Here is a 20222-nt window from a genome sequence, read left to right as displayed (position 1 = left end):
TAGTTTTAGAAGGTAGATGTAGCCTGGAGTCTTAAAGTTACAATTTATATGTCCTTGCTTATAAGAGGCCAGCAAGGAATTTTCTTGTGAATGATCAGTGGGGGCAGTCCTTGTAGTTGCCTGAGGTCTTTCACCTGTCATTAGGGATCTGGCTGATGGATAATGTTAGGAACAGCTATTCATTTGGGAGGGGGTGTTGCATAAGTCAACCTTCAAGCTTGACCTTCCTTTTTGCATAAGGAATAAGAGTGGTGGTCCTGAGATTTTTCTTTTCCTTTACATATATAATGGAATACTATTTAGGCTTAAAAAGAAAGAAAATTCTGACATATGCTATAATATGGATGAGCCTTGAAAACATTATGCTAGGTAAAATAAGCTAGTCATGAAAACAAACAAACATTGTATGATTCCACTTACCAGGTGCCTAGTGAAGTCAAATTCTTAGAGAGAGAAAGTAGAATGGTGGCTTTTAGGGGACTGGGAGAGGAGCGAATCAGAAGTTATTATTTAATGAGTATAGAGTTTCAGATTTATAAGATTAAAAGAATTCTGAAGGTAGATAGGGGTGATAGTTATGTTACAGGAAAGTAATTCCCAATTCTAGAGATCATGTGAATTCCAAGTGGGTCCTTGTCTTCACACAAGAAAAAATTCAAGAAGGAGCTGACAGTGTAAGGTGAAAGGGAGTTTTATTTAGGAAATATAGAAGAAGATCTACTCCACAGAGTAGAGGCTAATTCTCCCTGCTGAGGAGAACAGCACTTTTAGGTTTTTTGTTTGTTTGTTTTTTGTTTCTTTTAAGCAAAGTCTTGATCATAAGCTAAGCAGGAGAAGAATATTTGTTATTTCTTGAAAAGGGGTGGTGATTTGCTAAAACTGGGACCCCTCCATTTTTTTTACTTTATAATGTCCCTCCTGGAACTGTCATGGTGCCGATGGGGGTTTCTTTCAGCATGCTTTTATATTATAACTAGGGTATAATGAGCTGCAAGGTTAAGCAGCTGCCAATTTCCTTGCCATCTTGGTTTTGACTGGTCTTAACTTCTTCTGTCACTGCATCCTGTCTTTGATCAGAGTGGTTAGGGGATTTTGACTCTGTATTAAGCAGTGCCTGCCAGTTCCCTATCTCAGTTACAGGAAATTATGAATATATTTAATACCACTGGATTGTACACTTAGAAAGGACTAAATGGTACATTTTTTGTTATATTGATTTTGCCAAAATAAAAATTTAGAAAAATATGATAATATGGTCAAATGTGAGAAAGACAGAGAAAATTGCTTGACGGCAACTATTAATAATCAACTCACATAGAGGAGAAATAAGCTGCTGAGCCACATCGATGGAAAAAGAAAAGAAGCTTAAATATATTATTTAATGTTTAAAAATTAATCAACCAAAGAATTGAAAATCACATCATCATTAAATATTACGAAGAATTGGATAGAGATGTAGCAGCTACATTTCATTTATATGAGGTAGTCAGTGGCATTGTTTGTATTCTATATATCTGGAAATAGATAAAATAGGCATTATTGGGAATTCCAAATATCACCACCAGGAAGCAAAATAAGAAATAATTTATGGAAATTACATCTAGTATGGGATACTGAAGGTGGGGAGAGTTGTATTGGAGAATATGGTTTTTACTATATGCCTTTCGGTACTATTGGATTAGTTATATTGTGAATGTGTTAATTTGAAAATACATTTGACATCATTTGACAATTTGACAATACAATAGCATTGACTATTGTTCCCAAGGCAACCAGTCAGCTGGGTGTTTCTTCTTGTCTCTGCTGGAATCATTCCTGTGTCTAAGATCAGCTCCACATAGGGCAGACATCCCTACTGACCAGGCTGGAATCTCTCATATGTTTGGAAAGTATCAGGCTGGGATGGCCTTGGTTGAGACAACTGTGCTCTTCTCCATATGATGTTTCTTATCAGCTAGTGATCTAGCCCAGGTTTATTCGAGTGGAATTTCAGATGTCCAAGAGGAAGAAGTACACAGGCTTTGTAAACCCTGGGCAGGGAACTGCAGAAGGTCCCTCTACTGTATCATGTTGGCCAAAACCAAGCCATCAGGCCAGTTCAGAGTGAAGGCAAAGGGCATGGATACAAGCAGACCAATGATTAGGGCTACAGATAAAATCAGCATTGTATTAAATGTTTTACCAAAGTATAAGAAAGAAATTCACAAAGAATTCAAGCTAGGCATAAATTCACAAAGAAATTCACAAAGAATGCAAGCTAGACATATAATTGTGGTTACTTGTCCTGTGAAACGAAAGAAGCTGGATCATGATTTTCAACAACTATCCACACAAGCAAGCACCTTCAGAAGAACCAAAAATCAGTTAAAAATAGCAAATTAATGAACATTCTGGGAAGACAGCCGACCAGAGACACAGCTTGTTAGACTGTCCCAGCAGAAGACTAGAGGATTGGACTGGGGAGACTGGAGAACAACTACTGCTCTGGATGTGGACCAGGGGGAGATACAGCAGAGGAGTCCAGGGGCCCCACCAAGAGGAGCTGCAAAGCTGAGAGAGAGGAGGATAGAAAGAAATCGGTGGAAGGGACCAAATCCAGGAAGGCCCAGAGCCCAGTGAAAGGGTAAAGGGGGCTCCTCTCCCCCAGATGGGTGCCTCTAGCCAGCTGCAGGACCCAGGGCTCTCATCCCACGGAGTGTGCCATGAGGGAACAGAGAGCTGGCATTCTTGCATCGGGACACCACCCCGTGTGCACCTCCTCCATTCCTGGCATCCCAGAAAGTAATTTTGCCTCAAGTCAGCTTCTAGCCAGGGCCCCCATGCCCTGCAGAGCAATCACAAAAGTGCTCTGTGCTAAGAGACCTGTCACTTGGTGACCAGGACATATTCCCAGCTGAAGCTGCCTCGGAGAGCAGGGTCACTGTGGCAGAGCTGCACAGGCCACCTGCTGGCAGCTCCACCTGGCCATCAGGACCCGGTAACCCCCAGACACAAGAGCAGTGCTGGGACACTACAGCCCCTGCCCCCACCATAGTGGCCACTAGAGTGCTCTGTGCTGAGAGGCCTGCTTATCAGCCATGGGAGCGTGTTCCCAGCCAAGCCCACAGGACAGCTGCAGTCTGCAATTTTCCTGCCCACAGACGTTTGGCAAGATCGCCCGCTGGCGGCTCAAGACAGGGAGGCTGAACCTGGTGTTCCCCAGTCGTGAGGGTGGGGCGGGGAGACGTAAGGGAGAGGACGTGGTTCCAGGCTCAGGTGGTGACAGAGCCCTTGTAGCCATATTCAACAGAGGGTGCGGAGGGACACAGAGGAGCAGGGGTCTCAGAGCACGCCCCATCCCCCACCCCTGCTGGAGAAAGGCCACATTGGAGAAGGCACTGGGACTGAATTAGCTTCGCCCCTGGTTCCCATGGCAACTGAATGCCTCAGACACGTGGGACAAAAGGGAACAGGGACCCCTCCCACCACTCACTACAATAGGGAGTGCAGCTTGATCCAAGAGCCTCATGAGCTGCTGCTTCTCCTCTGGTGGGGACCTCTACAGATAGAGAGCCCTACCTACCTCTCCTTGGGATCTAGCGGTGGAACAGGGCTGCACAACTGGAGATCCCCCTACCTGCCAGCATCATGCAGAGACACATGCCAGCAGGTCAGAAACATGAACTGTGGAGTAGCTCAAGAGCTGGTCTTGGCCAGAAAGGGAACACATGTGGACTGATCAGAGGGGGGAGTGCTGTGGAGTTCCAGGTAGAAAAAAGGGAAGGCAAACACCCCACCCCACAGAGAAACTGGGCTGGTGGACAGGGATGGGAAAAGCCTGGTTTAGGGCCTTAGCAATCATGTGATTAGCCCCTCCCCTACCTCTTAGGAGCAGCTCCCTGGGCTTGGAGAGATCACCCTGAACTCCATACTAGCATCTCCCCTTAAAGCCAGGATAAGCAACCTCTGAGCCCCATTGGGGCTTAGCAAAACTCCTAAAGGCTTTTGCACTCCAGCCACGATCTGTCTTGTGCCTTCCCTATCTCAGGCGGAGTAGGGACCAAGTAAATCCTGGGAGCTACAGGGTTTCTCCTAAAGCTTGGAGTATTCATTTGCCCCACGTGGTGGTGATCTAGTATCTTTTGTAACATCCTGGGTGTAACTGGAGACCATTCTTCTACATGAAGTATCACAAGAATGGAGAAACAAACAACACATATACTCAGTACTGAAATGGTACTAATTAATCAACACTTACATGCACATAGGTAAGTAAAATTCAATGGAAATCAAAAAGGTGGGAGGGAAGAGGAGGGGTGGGTAAATTCCCATTGAATGGGTACAATGCACACTATCTTGCTGAAGGGCACAATTATAACTTCGACTCAAACTGAATATAAATTATAGCAAACTATGTAACCAAAATGTGTGCACCCCCATAATGTTCTGAAATATATTTTAAAAAAGGAAAAAGAAAAGAAGCTGGATGGTGCTTTTCCATTTTATAAACTTCTCTGTTGTTTAATATTAATTGCAAACACATATCTAGTATTAAGAAAGAATTTAAGTGGAAGAGTCTCTTATGTATTTATCAAGCAAAAATACATGCTGCAGTCTCTTGGATAAACTATACCCCAGTTGAGTAAGCATATCTGGAGAGGAAACAGGAAAGAGATTACTCATCTGGGTTTTTAAAGCAGTGATAGAAGGATCACCATTTGGCAGCCCTTAGCCAGCGGCTCTCCCTCCTTACCTTCCACATTCACACTTCTGAGACTGAGCAACAAGTGAAGCCTTTCTGCCATTAGAAGCTGGTGGTGACAACAGAGACAAATAGGGGTTACGTTGATTTGTAAACAGTTTTAAAAATAGACTGGAAGGCAATGCAAAGACTTGCATTTGAATGTGCATGCTTTGATTCTGATAACTTTGCTGTTATCAAAGAGAAAAGACACCTTTTGCTTCCTGTTTTCCAAAAGAACCTAGTTGCATATTAGGGTGGGGACTCTGACCCTATTTTGGCAAAGCACAAGAGAATTTGAATTGCTGGAGTTTCCCACATAGGCAGTGTCAACAAGTTGGTCCACTGAAGGGAGAGAAGGGCTGTGAAGACAGCTTTCACTTTCAGATCTTCTGCTCCAGGGAGTGAGAGCAGTCATGGCCGGTGAGTAGCTCCCGGTTTTTCCGTTTATCGCTGTATTTTGAGGGAGTTACAGTCCAGGAGAAAGGAGGTGTAGAGGGGCTTCTCAAGAGATAAAACTATTTTACTCTGGGAACAGAGGGAGATATGGGAGTACCGCAATGAGCATGCAAACAAAGTGTCTTAGTATACAGCAGAAAGACAAATGTAACAAGTATGAATCTATGTTCTTAAACTTTTCCTATGATTTTAGGCTTTTCCTTTAACCCATACTGAAATTTAACTCAGAAATTCTCACCCATTTGATGGACGTTCTGTTGTCAGAGTGAGGAGCTGTGCAGTTAGTTGAGCAGAGTAGCTTGCATTTCCATTGTATTTCTGCTCTCTGTATGACCTTTCATTTTCCGTAACAAATGAATCAGCTGCAATTTGTGCTCTAAGTCTCTGCGTCACTGAGCTGGCTTCCTACCCCAGACAAATAGAAACAAAAATGTATGTTTTACAAGTGCAATGTGTTTCTGTTTTACTGCTGTAGGTGTTGAATATGCCTTTTTAAACTAGTTATTGATAAAAAGGAAAACAGTGAAGGGATCCCAGGCGATGCAAGGACTAAACTAAGTCAGCTATCACTAAGTTCTTTAGTAAAATCATTTCATTTCTCTAAACTTTTTTTCTCCCATTCGTAAAAAAGAAGAGGGTTGGACAAGATAGGAGCTACACAAAGCACATGTGGTCTTTGAAACAGTGGTTTTGGCATCACCTGAGAAATTGGCAGAGTTCACAAAAGTTCATACACCCCATTCTGACCTAGCAGATCAGAATTTCAGGGAATAAGGTGCAGGAAGTTCTGCTTATCATTCCTTCTAGGTGATGCTAATACACACTAAAATTTGAGAACCACAAACCTAGAATGGGACATCAAAGGTTCTGTCCACATCTAAGATCCTGTCATTCTCACAGCTAAGGGACCGCCCAAAGAAGACCCAGTCAACAAGGTGAAATTGATGGCCAGGAATGTGCTTGATGGCATTTTTGATGACTTGATGGAAAACAGAGTGCTAAACAGAGATGAGTTACGAAAAATAGGAGATGGTGTGAACCTCATCATGAACAACGCCGAAAACCTGGTTGAGGATATCACCGGGAAAACTCAAATGGCAGGCAAAATATTTATGGAACGCCTCTTCAAGCCAAAGCAACTGAGTTTAAGTGAGTAGTGCTGGCTGGCCAAAGAGCTAATAACTCCCTCTTTCTCGACTGTCATTATGCAGTTTTCTTTCTTCTCCATTTCTTCTGTTTGCAAATGGAGAATAAACAATCCCCATCTCTAAGACCTTCATGACTATCTGTCTTATTTACCACCAAAATATGCCCTGATCTACCCCAATTACTTTTATACTGCTACATATTAATATTTTCTTTTTTCTTTAACAATTATTACCCTTAATCGCTTCATAAAATTTACTTTTTCATTATGTTGTTATGTCTCCCTTTGCTGAGATGTAAGCTCCATGAGGCAGGGATCTTTGTCTACTTTGTTCATGAATGTATCCCAGACATTTAGAAATCACATCTGAGACTTCATAGGTGCTCAGTAAATATTTGTTAAATGAATAATCGGTGCTGGAGCCTTATTAAATTAAAAGAGGGCATAGGTAATTTGAGAGTTAATGGAACATAAGTGGTTCTTTCTCTCTAGAGCACAGATTGGCACAATTTTTCTTTGAAAAGGAGTAAATATATCAAGCTTTGTGGACCATATGGTCTCTGTCATGACTCAAGCCTGCTATTGTTTCATGAAAGCAGCGATAGACAGTAAGTACACAATGAGTGTTGATGTACTTCAATAAAATTTCATTTACAAAAACAAGTGTCTAGCTGAATTTGGCCTGCAGGCCATAGTTTGCTGACCCCTACATTAGAGTGTAGTATATAAATAAGCATATTCCCAATCTTACAACATCCCTTTAGAATTATTTTTGTTGTGGAAAGACTATCTAACTTTTATACACAGATGTACTTTCCTTACTCAGAATGAAAAATGCAATTGGAGAAAAACCTTGATTAAACAATTTGATTATTCCTTGAATTATGTAAGCAGAAAGATAACAAGCTCTTTTTTGTTTCATAGAAACTCTGCTTCCCTTTTCATTTAGCAGAAGGCCTACAGGTCTCTAAAACAAACTTGGAGGTTAGAGAATTGGCCAAATCTCTGTGCTTCATAGAGTAGTCCCAAACTAAGCACGGTCATTTATTTAAACTCATCAGTACAAGGGGAAGAGCTTGAAGTGGGTATGTTCTAGAAACTTAGTTCTGTTAACAAATCTGTTTTTAATATTATTTCAGCATATCCTTCTGAAAGTGAGGATGATGAGTCTCAGGAAAACTCTGCATCATCTTCCTCTTCGACAGGTAACTGCCTCCCAACCCCAGATCACAATCAAAAATTCTTAGACCTCTGTTGACATATGAAGGTATCCCAGTAAAGATCTAGGAAACCTGTGTTCTCAGTCAGTCTTCACCTTTAGAAATGACCTTTAGAGTAGAGCACTGATTTTAACCTTTTGTTCATTCCACCTCAGAATCTGAAGAAGAAAGTGAAGAAAGTAGAGATGAAAAAAAATGTACATCAGCCAAGGCAATGGCTGTCTCTCCTACAGGTAAATTGCCAACAAACTGATTGGTTCTTAAGAATCCTCCAAACATCATTTGGGTTATGTAAGACAACCCTACTGGGGGTGGATGAGAGTGTGTTATAGTGGAAAGACCACCGCACTGAGGTTCAGACAGCATGGCAAGCTTATCTCTCCCTTCTGCTTCTACCAAAGTCCCTCAAAAGTAAGGTTAGCACTTATATCCTTGCCCTTCATTTCTCCTCAGAATCCAGAAATGAAGATGATGAAGATGAAGAAACTGAGCAGAGTGCTGGATTGGCTCAGGCATCAATTCTAGCACTGACAGGTAATTTCTATTTATGGACACATAATAATGACATAATGACATTATTTGAGCTAAGGCAGATTTTAAAAAGGTCCTATGCTGTGGAGTAGTAGAAAAAGAACTGGACTGAAGGCCAGGAAATCTATATATGTTGAGACCATCACTGCCACGGACTATGTGCTCCGATGTAAATACCCTCACTTTTCTCAGACTCATATTTTTAAATGGGATTATTGATATCTTTAAAATAATTTATAAAAGACAAAGATATAAGAAACTACCAACTGCACAAAACAGAATAAGGATGTGGTTAAGCAAAGCACACGCAAAAGAAAAAAGAAGAAAAAAAAAAAGAAAGAAAAAACCCAAACAACTCAGCCTGAGTCACACTTACTATGTGGTCACCAAGGAAACTGATGAATTATTGGGCTACATTAAACAACTGTAGTCGGTCTAGAAAGGGGGCTAGTGGTAACATTGTCTTCTAAGTGCCGTATTTTCAAGCTTTGAAAAAACATTACAAGGCATGAGAACCTTATAATCTTTTTTCATGGTTATATCCATTCAGCATATACTAATTGGAAACCTACTGTATGTTGTTTTAGTTACTGGGTTTATAGCAATAAGCAAGATTGATAAAGATCTTGCTCTCATGGAGTTCACAGTGTAGTTAGTGAGAGGATATATATATATATATATATATATATATATATATATACATGTTTATTATATATATAATAAACATGTAAAAAGTAAATGCTATAATTTCAGAGGATATATAAGAGAAAAGAGGATTAGACATAGAAAGGAACGTTGGGTAAGGTTGGGGTGGGGAGGGATTGATCAAGGGGAGGCATGTGAGTCAGGTTGCTTAGCTATGCCCTCTCCATGGAGGTGCTCTTTCAGGGCATACTCCAACTATGGGGAAGGAGTTGTGCCAAACTCTAAGGCAAAAGAGTTGCACAGAAAGGGGAAATGAGAGCAAGGACTCTCAGACGGAAATGGTTGGTCTTATTCTGTTTAAAGGGTCAAGGCCAATCTGACTGGAGAGTGGGAAATTAGAAGCAGTGTCATTGCAGGAGCTGTTTAAGAGTCAGACTCAGGCTACTTAGGACCTTTTAGTCAGTGGAAAAGAATTTGGATTGCAATTGTGATAGAGAGCCTTTGATTTTTTTTTTTAAGGCAACTGTGTTATTATCACTGGCAATCCTTACAAATTCCAGGCATTTCACACAGCCTCTGCTCAGCCCAGCCATCTACGTCAAGATCCGTCACTAAAACAAGTGCTTAAAGCTGGTGCTATAAATATTAAAGAATACTTTCGTGCAAGCTAAGTTTTCGATCTTAGCTCTAAAATAAATTGACATTACACAAACAAAAGCAATGCGAAAAATAAGAAATTACCCTCTCTGGTTATGAATTGGGCACTCCCATTTACCAAAATGTAAATGAAGTGGTTCCAGCTGAGAATCTTTTCAGTAACTGTTCATGCGAAAGGTAACTTTTAATCTCCCACTTTTCTTTCTCTGCCTCATTCTTTCTTTCCCTTTCTTCCCTTTTCTTACCATCTTTCCTATTTTCTTTGCCATTGACATCTATTTCTCCTTTCTCTGTTTTTTCCTCTTTCTTTCTTGTTTTTCTCCCTCCTTGCATTTACTTTTATCCCACCATACTCTCAATTCTCGCTTCTATCTCCCTGTCAATGTTGAAATCATTATGTGCCAATAGAACCAAGTAAATTGCAACTACAAGGACATGACCTGATGTCTGGAGCAATAATTTATAAATGATGAATTTTGCCTTCTTTTATACTACTTTAGAAGTTTTTAAGAAGAGGAGTGATAGGATAAGCATAGAATCAGAAAGGCCAGTTGAAAGCTGTTTAAATATTTCAGTTAGGAGAAAACAGCTTTTAAACTGGGGTTATGGCAATAGAGTTGATGATAAGTGGTTAAATTCGGGATCTATTTTGGAGGCAGAATCAGTGGAAACTAATTAATGGATTGAACATTGGATATGAAAAAGAGAAAGGAATCAAGGATGACACTAGGTTTCTGACTTGGAAAGTGGGTGAATGGTACCATCTACTAAGTTGGAGAAAACTGGTGTGCAGGAGAAACAGATTTCTAGGAGTGGACAAATATCAGGAATCCTGCTTTGTACATTTAGTTTGAAGTGTGTCACCTTCAAGGGTAGACACTGAATAGGCAGGTGGATATTCAACTGAAGAGCTCATAATCAGGGCTGGGAATAAATCTGGGGATTCATTAGCATGTAGATAGTATTTAAGATGATGATGCTAGAAGATGCCACCTAGGCAAAAGTGCTAATAGAGAATAACAGAGTATGCAGTACACTGTGTACAGAACAACCCAATTTTTGGAGAGTTGGCAGGAGAAGAAGAAGCAGCAATGAAGACAGAGGTATTTAGGAAGGATGGCTGGAAAATGCAACATCCCAGAAACCTAGAAAATGTCTTCAAGAGGGAGGATGTGTGCAACCGTGTGAAATGCCAAGAAAGCAACAGATGGTCAGTGGTAGCCTTGGTAACGCATATTTTATTTAAGTGGTGAGAATAACAGCCAGATTGGATTGCATGCAAGGAAAACAAGATGGAAATAGTGAAAATAGACAATGATTTTAAGGAATTGCATAGAGAAGTGAAGCAGAGAAATGTGATAGGAGCTAGAGAGGAAACAGGACCACAGGGAGGGATTTTTAAAGCATGATTGATATTAAGGAAGGCCGATATGCCAATGGGGATAACATGGTAGTGAGAGAGGGGAAAATTCACCATGTTGAACATGGAGACGAATAAATTCCTGAGTAAAATCCTGTAGGTGATAGGGAATGGGATTCAGAGCATAAGTAGAAGCATTTCACTTAGATGGACAGAAGGAAGGACACATCTTTCTTTGTATATTAGTAGGAGGGAGAGTAGGACAGGTGAGTAGAGGAGATGTGGATAAATTGAGGGATTTTGTTATCAAAAATATTAAATACTTCTTATGCAAAAAATATTATAAGAAAAAGAAGTTCATCTTGCCAGATGCCATTCTAGATAGTGGGAATACAAAGATGAAAGACATCTTCCCCATTCTAATTCAGCTTCCTGTAAAATAAACATAATTAATATACAACACAATAATTGTTTACATGGGGGTATTTACATATAAGAATAGAAACATAGGGAAAGTCATAATGAAGTCATGGAAGAATTCATGGGGGCTTTTATCAGGAAAGGTATTAGATGTTTTCTGTATGGTCTTGATGCAGGAAATACGTACCAATGCCTAGAATGTACATACTTTATGGTACACAGAATTGTCCAAGAATGCCTTCGAATGTGTAAGTTCCCAATAAATGGAGAGGATGGTAATAACAGAGATATTGTAAGTGGTGTTCAAATATCTGAGTAGTGATTTGACTAGGCTAGAGGAACATTAGGCTTCCTTCCAAATCTGAGGTTCTGTGTTTATGTTACTCTAATATGTTGGATCTGAATGATTAGTCAATGCTGTGAGCACTAACAAAAGCAGAAATTTATGGTAGGATCAGTAAGAAGCAGAAAGAAAAACGGGGCTATCCATTTTTCTGATATGAAACAATTTTCTAATTTAATTAAACTTTTCAATGGAATGGCACTATGCATTCCTCAGAAATAATAGCCCTGCCAAAAGATTTGCATGCTTGCAAACCAGCAGATATTACTGCCTTTTTTTTTTTTCTCTTTCAGCTCCTCAGGAAACCCAGTGTGTCCAACACAACAAGTTGAAGCTTTGCCCTCGTGACCATTTTCATAAACTGAAGACAAAAAAGGCAGATGAGGTGATATGCTTTGGCATAGGGGGGATACAAGATTGGCCATTTAGACAAGACATTGGGGACTTACTAGGACATTTTAGTTCTTGTCACAAATGCATTAAGATCAGGACAAAGGGCATAAGATGTTATCTAATCAAGTGGTCTTTACATTACCTTTCCTGTTTCTTCAATCCTGGAACACACACTAAACTCCTCTCCACCGCCTGACCAAAGCCAAGTTCCCATAGTGAACACTAAGACTTGGTCCATATTTCAGTCTAGGATTTTGTTTCTTTCCTCATGAAGGTGTATTTCTATTCCCAAGCTTTCTGTTCACCCACTTTGTAATTATGCCGACCTGTTTTGTGTGAACTTTGGAGGCATAAGGGAGGAGCCTAGGGCAAATCATTCTGTGTCTGTTAATTACAGATCTATCCAGTGATGGAGAAGGAAGGCCGAACACGCCTGGCCCTCATCATCTGCAACAAAGAATTCACGCATCTCCCTAATCGGTATGGTTCTGAAATTGACCTTTTGGGGATGCAAGACCTGCTTGGAAACCTTGGCTACTCAGTGATTGTAAAAGAGAATCTGACAGCTCAGGTAATGGCCCCAGAGAGAGGCAAACTTGTTTACCTTTTAAACAGTTTTCAACATCTTCCCTGGCAGCAGCAAGAACAAAATATATGATATTACAGGACTTAAATTTACTCCAGAGTAGAATCTCTTGTATTTCAGCCTTCTTCAATGCAAAGTCTCATAGCCAAGATTTAGAGAAATTCTATCTAGCTGTATTTTATTAACAATGTAGGGCCTTTCTAAAGTTCTCAATCTGGAAATGTCTATTACTTGATGGTCTGGGTGAGACGAAGGCTCTGGACACTAAAATTGCCTGATACCTACGGAATGAGCTTGTGAGACCTTTATAATGTCAATATCATGTGTCTAAGTGCAAAGGCAGATATATGGTAAAAAAAAAAATCACACATATACATATAAAGAAAAAATTTCAATTTTAGCTCTGCTCTAGGTGACTTTAGAAAAACCATTTTAAACCTAACTTTCTGCTGTTCAGGTGAAGGAATTTGGTGTTTCTAATTTTTGTAAATAGAAAAGTATCTGTTTCTCTCTCTCTCTCTCTCTCCCTTCTCTGTCTCTCATTCTTTCTCTCTCTCTCTCTTTTTAAAAAAATTGTACAGGAACCCCATTGTAAAACAGATTAAAGCAACTTGGTCTGATTGGCATCTTGCCATCTCACTCACCCTTCATTTTATTCCATCTCTCTGCATCTTCAGAAATCTGAGGCTCTGTTGAAAACCACTGGGCTAGATGCTATATAAAAATCCTACTAACTTTCATGTTCTATACATCTAAATGTTCTGGTTTTATGTCACAACACTTTTTTCTCTTATAATTCTATTCAGTCCAAATCACCTGATTCCTCAGTGCCGGTTCATTTTTGTGAACTCCGTCTGCTATTTGAGCACAAACTATGCATGGCGAGACCCTCGATAGTGACTCTAGATTAATCTCTTTCAGCAAATGGAAACAGAACTGAAGGAGTTTGCTGCCCGCCAAGAGCACCAGTCCTCAGACAGCACATTCCTGGTATTTATGTCCCACGGCATCCTGGACGGGATCTGTGGGACAAAGCACAGAGTCCATGAGCCAGATGTTCTTCCGGATGACACCATCTTCACGATCTTCAACAATCGCAACTGCCGGAGTCTGAAAGACAAACCCAAGATCATCATCATGCAGGCCTGCCGAGGCAGTGAGTCTCGCATTACAAAGTTATAAATCTCGATTTGGGGATCCAAAGGAAATGGGGTTCCATCTACATTTGTCCCAGGCTTGTCCCTTTTGCCTCCAAAGTTCATCCAAAACAGGCCAACATCATTATAAAGTGGGTGAACAGAAAGCTTGGGAATAGAAATACACCCTCATGCACTTATTCTGCTGCTGGCCTGTTGTTTAGCCTTCATTTTCCCAGGGATGGCTGAGGGAAACAACATTTCAGTATCACTTTTAGGTCCAGCCCAGAAAAAAAAAAAATGTATTATCTACATCATTTCTTTTAAAAAATGAAAAGTAGCCTAGAATAATGAGAAATGTCCCAAACAATTGGGGCTATGTTGGCAACATGGTTATTCTAAACTTAGGTGCTCTCTGTATTGTTCCCTGTCAGTGAGGCAGTTTTTCTAATAGTAAGATACTTGCATTTTTAATGGATGCCATTAAATGTACTACAGCAGTCCCCAACCGTTTTTTTTTTTGGCACCAAGGATGGGTTTCTCAGAAGACAGTTTTTCCACAGACGGGGAGGTGGGTGGGGGTGGGGCAGAGCTCGGGGGGTGATGGCAGCAATGGGGAGCGGCTGTAAATACAGATGCAACTTCGCGCCCTGGCCCGCCCCTCGCCTCCTGCTCTGCCACCCGTTCCTAATAGGCTACTGACTGGTACTGGTTGGTCACCCACAGGTTGGGGACCGCAGTACTATAAAGTAAAGCTGTAATGGTAAAAGACACATGCTGTATGTATGTGTGCATGTGTGCCCGTGTGTGTAAATATCACATCATGCATCGAATGTCACACACGTCTCTCCCAGGAGGTATCGGGATGGTTTGGGTGGCCGCAGACTCGGGAGAAACCCCTGCAGACACGCACGGCCGGCTCCTGCAGCAGCGCTGCGTCTGGAACGATGCCATTACAAAGGCCCACGTGGAGAAGGACTTCATTGCTTTCAAATCTTCAACACCACGTAAGTGACTTCAGAGAGGAAAATGTCTAAATCATCTATTAGTCTCTGGATAACAGGCTTGGCTATGGTCATGTCACTGATAGGAGCGTTTCTTCCCTAGTGGTATATTTTAGGTGGAGGGCAGATTTAAAATAGTGAGATTTTCATGATTAGAAAACTATAAATCTTGATTTGGGAGAGGCTTTCAAAGTGAGCAGGAATTTGTCTAACTACAAAAAATGAAGAATTTTTTGTTTTGTTTTGTTTTTAAAACATAGCACAGAAATGCATTATTTTTTCACTATTCGGCCCCCAGATCACCTACCTACTAGCAATGAAACAAGCCGACCAGTGAAACTGTCATGCTTGCTCCATGTAACCTAGAGCCTTTCGGTCTGTTTTTTGAATCTAGTATTGGGAAATTTGTTAACATTTAAATGCCTACCTTCAGCATAGTGCATGCAATGATTCCGGCCTTCTTTGGCCAGAAACTCATAGTAGCAGGTAGAAATAGAGAATATTCTTATTCATTCATGGTCAATCTGGTAAAAAAATCTCTTTAACAGTCATCCACAATATTGTTCTATCAATGGTTTAGATAACAAGGGAAATTTTTAAAACCTGGTTTATACAATTCCCAGTTGTAAGTGTTCTTGTATAGTAAATACAAAGGTTAATGTGTATAGAAATCACTGTGGCGGGGAGGGGGTGTTAAAATATAGACTTCTTATTCAGTAGTCTGGGAGGGGGGGTCCTGAGATTCTGCCTTTCTGAAAAGCTCCGTGGTGATGGCAGTGCTGCTGGCTGGGACATGGCTGCCTGTGAGTTCTAGGGACCAGAGGACTCTCCGAGTCTAGCCTAGGGAAGAGGAATCAGGCTATGCAGGCAATTCCCACCCCACAACTGGTATAACTCTACTTCTATTCATTTTATCTATTGGAGTTTTAATAAAATTTTATTTGAAAGAACAGCTCTATACTTTTAGCTATGAATGGGTGTTAAAAAGGCATATAAGGCCTGATTTGATTATTTAATTTAGTTGAGGAAATATAGTCTATGCAAAATTCTTGCTTTCACTTTTTTTTTTTTTTTTTTTAGTATACGTAATTGTATGCTAGGTGCAGGGCTAGCTTCAGGGCATATTGTGCACAATTAAAGCAGACATGGTTACTGAACCTTATGGAGTTTATAGTCAGGCCAGTAAGGCAGAAGTTAACTGGGTGGAAAAACACAGGCATGATATAACAGAAATAAATAACAATTGTCAATTGTGATAAAAGCTTTTTTAAAGAAAAATTTGTACTCACACTTCAAAAACAAAGGAGTTAACCATGTCAAGGGAAGGAGAGGAACATTCTAGGCAGGAAAAGCAGTGTGCATGCAGGACCTGAAGGCAGAAAGGAGTATAGAAGAGAGGGCCAGGTGGCTGGAGCACAGAGCCAGGAAGGATCCCACGAGGGGGATAGAGGGCCAGGCAGGGGCCAAAACTTCTGAAGCCTCTTCTGGTCCTTCATACTAATAGTACTAGGCAATTCTGGTAAGATTTAAACAATGAAATGACAATATTTTCATTTCTAAATGATCACTCTAAGGAATGGATTATAGTATGCCAAAAGCAGATATAGGCAGACAGGTTAGGGTACCTTTGCAATATAAGCCGTAGGTGATAAAGATAGTCTTGGGATGAGGTTAGTTGTTGAATCCAAGAAATAATTAGTATATAAAATTAATATGACCTGGTGGTTTGGTAGATATGGTGGGTGAACCAGAAGGGATGACAAAGGTGACTTTAGTGTACAAGTAGGGGATTGTTCTATAGTCATTAAAATGGGTGTCCCATGGGCAGGTTTGAGATGCCGTTGGTGCATTTCAAGATGAAATGAAGAGTAGAGAGTTGCACAGTTGTATTTTTCAGAGGAAAGATCTGCATTAAAGATAGAATTTTGGGAGATTCTGACCAAGAATGGTATTTAATATGCTAAAAATGTATGCAACCACCTAGGAATTAAGATTAGTGTGAGAAAGTGTGCTAAAGCCAAAGTTGGAGGAACTGCAGAGTTCAACGTCAGGCATAGAAACATTAGCTACCAGATATGACACACACAGAAGGGTCAGAGAATAAGAAAGAGAACTGGGAGTATGTGTTATCAGAATTACCAACAAAGAGTCTGTTGGACTTTCAAGCAATTTCTGATGGGAATGAGAGACCACATGAAGGTGAGGCCTGATGAATGATCATGAGTTGTAGTGACTTGGAGGACATGGCAACCTTGGGGAGAACCATTTGGTAAAGTTGGTGTCAGAGATAGGAGGAAGAAACCAGACAGGAGTGAGCAGGATAGAAGGAAGTGGGATAGTGAGAACAGACAAATTTGAACATTCTGAGTGTGAAAAGAAAGGAGAATTACAAACCCAGCTACAGATAAAGTGAGAATGAGAATAACATTACTCATTTTTTTTTTTAATGATGGAACAGACTTGATCACATTGACATGGTAAAGAGAAGTAGTCATTCAAAAATATTTTATATAACATAACAGTAAATGAAAATTTTGGTATGAAACAAGTTTGCATAAGAGGAGGCGTAGAATAAAGGAATGTCATGAGGCAGATTCTTTCTTTCTTTCTTTTTTTTTTTTTTCCTATTATGTAATTAGTGGTGAAGGACTTTTCTCTTTCCTACCACTTGAGATCCTAGAAGCCATAACTTTAGTCTTGCCCACTAAAACTGTCAAGGGAATTTATGATTGAGGGTCCCTGATGATTTTCTCTGGGCCTGTAATGGAAACCTGAGTTACTATCTTTCTTCAGCTTTGGGTTTTGGCTCTTCCCCAAAAGCCCTAAGACCAGAATTTGTCCCAACAATATGGCTCTGGGAATCCTCCACACTTACACAAAGGCCACATGTGTTAATATTTTGATACCTCTTATTTGCAGATAATATTTCTTGGAGGCTTGACCTAAATGGATCACTCTTCATTTCCCAACTTATCTACTACTTCAAAGAGTATTCTTGGTGCAATCATTTAGAGGAAATTTTTCGAAAGGTAGTGATATCCTTTTCTTTTCAATTTTATGCTCCAGAAAGCTTTGTAGAGCCATTAGCAAACTTCTGTAGGGAATCCTCAGGCTCTTAAGTCATTTTGATGTACCTTCCTATACTCCAAGTGTATTTTAAGGGAAACTGTTCAGAAATACTACATAGAACCTGTGTGGATTTTCCAAAGAACCTGATTCCAATAGCTTTGCTCACCCAGTGAATTCTTTTTAGGGTGCTAACTCATTTGTATATGCACTATACCCAATGAAAAACTAAAAATATCTTCTGTTTATGCTACGTAGCTACAGCCTTAGTACACACTATGAATTTTCTCCCCCCTGAGAAAATAGTCCAGATTTTCCTTTTAGAAAATCTCTAAAGGCTTTCTTTACTACTTTAGGTTCAACATTCATTTGAGACGCCAAATATACTAACCCAGATGCCCACCATTGAAAGAGTATCCATGACACGATATTTCTACCTCTTCCCTGGGAATTAAAACTCACTAGAAGGACTACAGGTAAATGCATCTATCCTAGAAGTGGGTGTGGGTATTCCCTGCTCAGAGACTATACAGAGAGTATGGATAGAATGGAGGATGATGATGGAGTGCTGGCTGCCCATTAGTTACTGAGGCTCATGTTACTGCCTTTTCTTAGTGGCCCTTAGTGTAACCCTGGTCTAATTTGACTTCAGCCAGAGTATAATGGGTGTATAAAAAATGGCAAGTTCAGTGGCAGCCAGTTGAAGAAAGCTTTAGTTCTAATTTCCTTCAAGGACCTTCTCAGTGAGTGGAGAATATTTGCTTCTGGTGCATGCACAATATAAAATAATTGGAAATGTTATGTATATCAGGTATTTTTCCTCCTCACCAAAAAGTCAGTTTGGCTGAGTCACATCCTTCCCTGTTTATGATGAGGCTTGCCTATACCACAATGTCAGCTAACCACCTGCTGAATCTATGCTGAGGCAATGAAGCCTTAATACAGATCTTCCCATTTGGGGATGACAGGTCCATAGCCCTTGTATAAAGGTATTTCTCACAATAGAGATTAGTTCTATTTATATCTTACCTCTAATAGCCCAATTATTCATATTCTCTTATCTCTACTTTTTCTAGGATAATGGAGGCATCATGGTCTCTATGAATCTACTATTTTTAAAAAGTTAATTTTTGATCAAGAGCATTTTTATACCAAACTTCTCAACTGCCCATCCTCCACAAACACCAGACTAAAATAACTCCCATATTGTTACTGAAGTAATGCTTAATAAATTCTTTTAAAAATATGCTTGTTTGCTCATTTTTTCCTAAAAGTAAGTCATGCTCATTGAAGAAAAATAATTTAAGTATAAAAGGCATAGAAAGAAAGAACTTTTAGTGAATAGTTATTGTTAACTCTTTTGAAACTCTATTTGTAAAAAACTCATTTTTATATAGCTTATTCATTTTGTATATGCAATTTTGTCTATATCTTTTATTATTTTATGATAACCATTACTACTAGTAATAAAAATGTCCTAAATATAATTTGTTATTTTATAATAACAGGCATATATAGTACATACTATTTGACTTTTACTCTACTTTTAAATGTTATTTTCAATGCTTTTTTCCTGTGTACCATGTGATGATGGATATATTTATGCTTTGTCTTTTGTCTAGGCTTAGGTGTATTTTCTTAGAATGTGTTCCTAAAAGGGAAATTACTAGATGCAAGTATAAATGCTTTACATCTTTTGATAAATTATTGTCAATATTCTATGCCAAATTATATGCATATAAGAAATTTAAAATAATGACTGATAGGTAGAGAATGTCTCCTTTTAAAACTGTTACTAATTTAATTGGTAAAAGTAGTCAATGTCATTGGCATAATTGATTGAACTTTCTAACATCTTTTTTAGCTAGTTTTTTTGTGTGAATTATTATTTTTCTATTATATTTCAAGTTTTATATGTTTTCCTAACCAATTGTATAAATTTTTATATATAAAAATCATATTTGGTCATGACCGTATGACATTTTTTAGTCGTTCGATACTAAATTTTGTGTATGATATTCTGTGACATGTAGAATGTTCAGATTTTCAGTAATGAAATCTGTTTACGTTTCCTTCTATGTTTGCTTCTAATTTTTTAAGTTTAAATATTATATTACCACCTTTAATTTCTTACAATTATTTTTAAGGTGTTTTAAAATACCTTATCCTTCTATACATTGTATGGATTTACCTTTCTCTAAAGGATATAAATTTGTCATGAACTGTGAAATGAGGATATTACTGATTTTTTTCAATGGATTATCAATTTTCAAAGATATACCATTTGAATGATACTTCTTTTTCTTACTGATTGTCACATTGCCTTTAACATTAATTTGGGATGTGGTATGGGCTGTTTTTGGAGAATATATAAGAAAGATACTAAACTCTTGTATCTACTTTAAAAAATTTTTTTGCTACAACGGGTTGAAACCCACTCAAAGTAGCTTCACAAAAAATTGACATAAGCATACAACAGGGAATCTGATATTCCTCCATGGTAGAAAACAAAAAATTACTGGAAATCTGACCTAA

At 39.3% G+C, this 20222-nt stretch overlaps 1 protein-coding gene across 1 annotated transcript; it reads left to right on the top strand.

Annotated features, from left to right (window-relative positions):
- Window positions 1-5015: 5015 nt before the first annotated feature.
- On the top strand, window positions 5016-18933 carry LOC105862473 (caspase-12-like). Its single transcript, XM_012748761.2, has 12 exons — window positions 5016-5143; window positions 6080-6328; window positions 7466-7531; window positions 7702-7779; window positions 8000-8080; window positions 11796-11887; window positions 12293-12466; window positions 13403-13637; window positions 14472-14624; window positions 17541-17650; window positions 18044-18163; window positions 18764-18933. The coding sequence occupies exons 1-11, from the start codon at window positions 5137-5139 to the stop codon at window positions 18140-18142; spliced, it is 1344 nt and encodes a 447-aa protein (XP_012604215.2). The 5' UTR covers window positions 5016-5136; the 3' UTR covers window positions 18143-18163; window positions 18764-18933.
- Window positions 18934-20222: the final 1289 nt, after the last annotated feature.

This window comes from Microcebus murinus, chromosome 4 (genome assembly GCF_040939455.1).
Source record: "Microcebus murinus isolate Inina chromosome 4, M.murinus_Inina_mat1.0, whole genome shotgun sequence".
Taxonomy (NCBI): domain Eukaryota; kingdom Metazoa; phylum Chordata; class Mammalia; order Primates; family Cheirogaleidae; genus Microcebus; species Microcebus murinus.
Note: the sequence above shows the minus strand (reverse complement) of the source record. Positions and strands in the feature narration are given on the sequence as shown.

Excerpts from the sequence above, each read along its gene's own strand:
- LOC105862473 (XM_012748761.2), top strand. Across the intron at positions 6,329-7,465 it reads GCCAAAGCAACTGAGTTTAA|CATATCCTTCTGAAAGTGAG; the intron begins GTGAGTAGTGCT and ends ATATTATTTCAG. Across the intron at positions 11,888-12,292 it reads AGACAAAAAAGGCAGATGAG|ATCTATCCAGTGATGGAGAA; the intron begins GTGATATGCTTT and ends TGTTAATTACAG.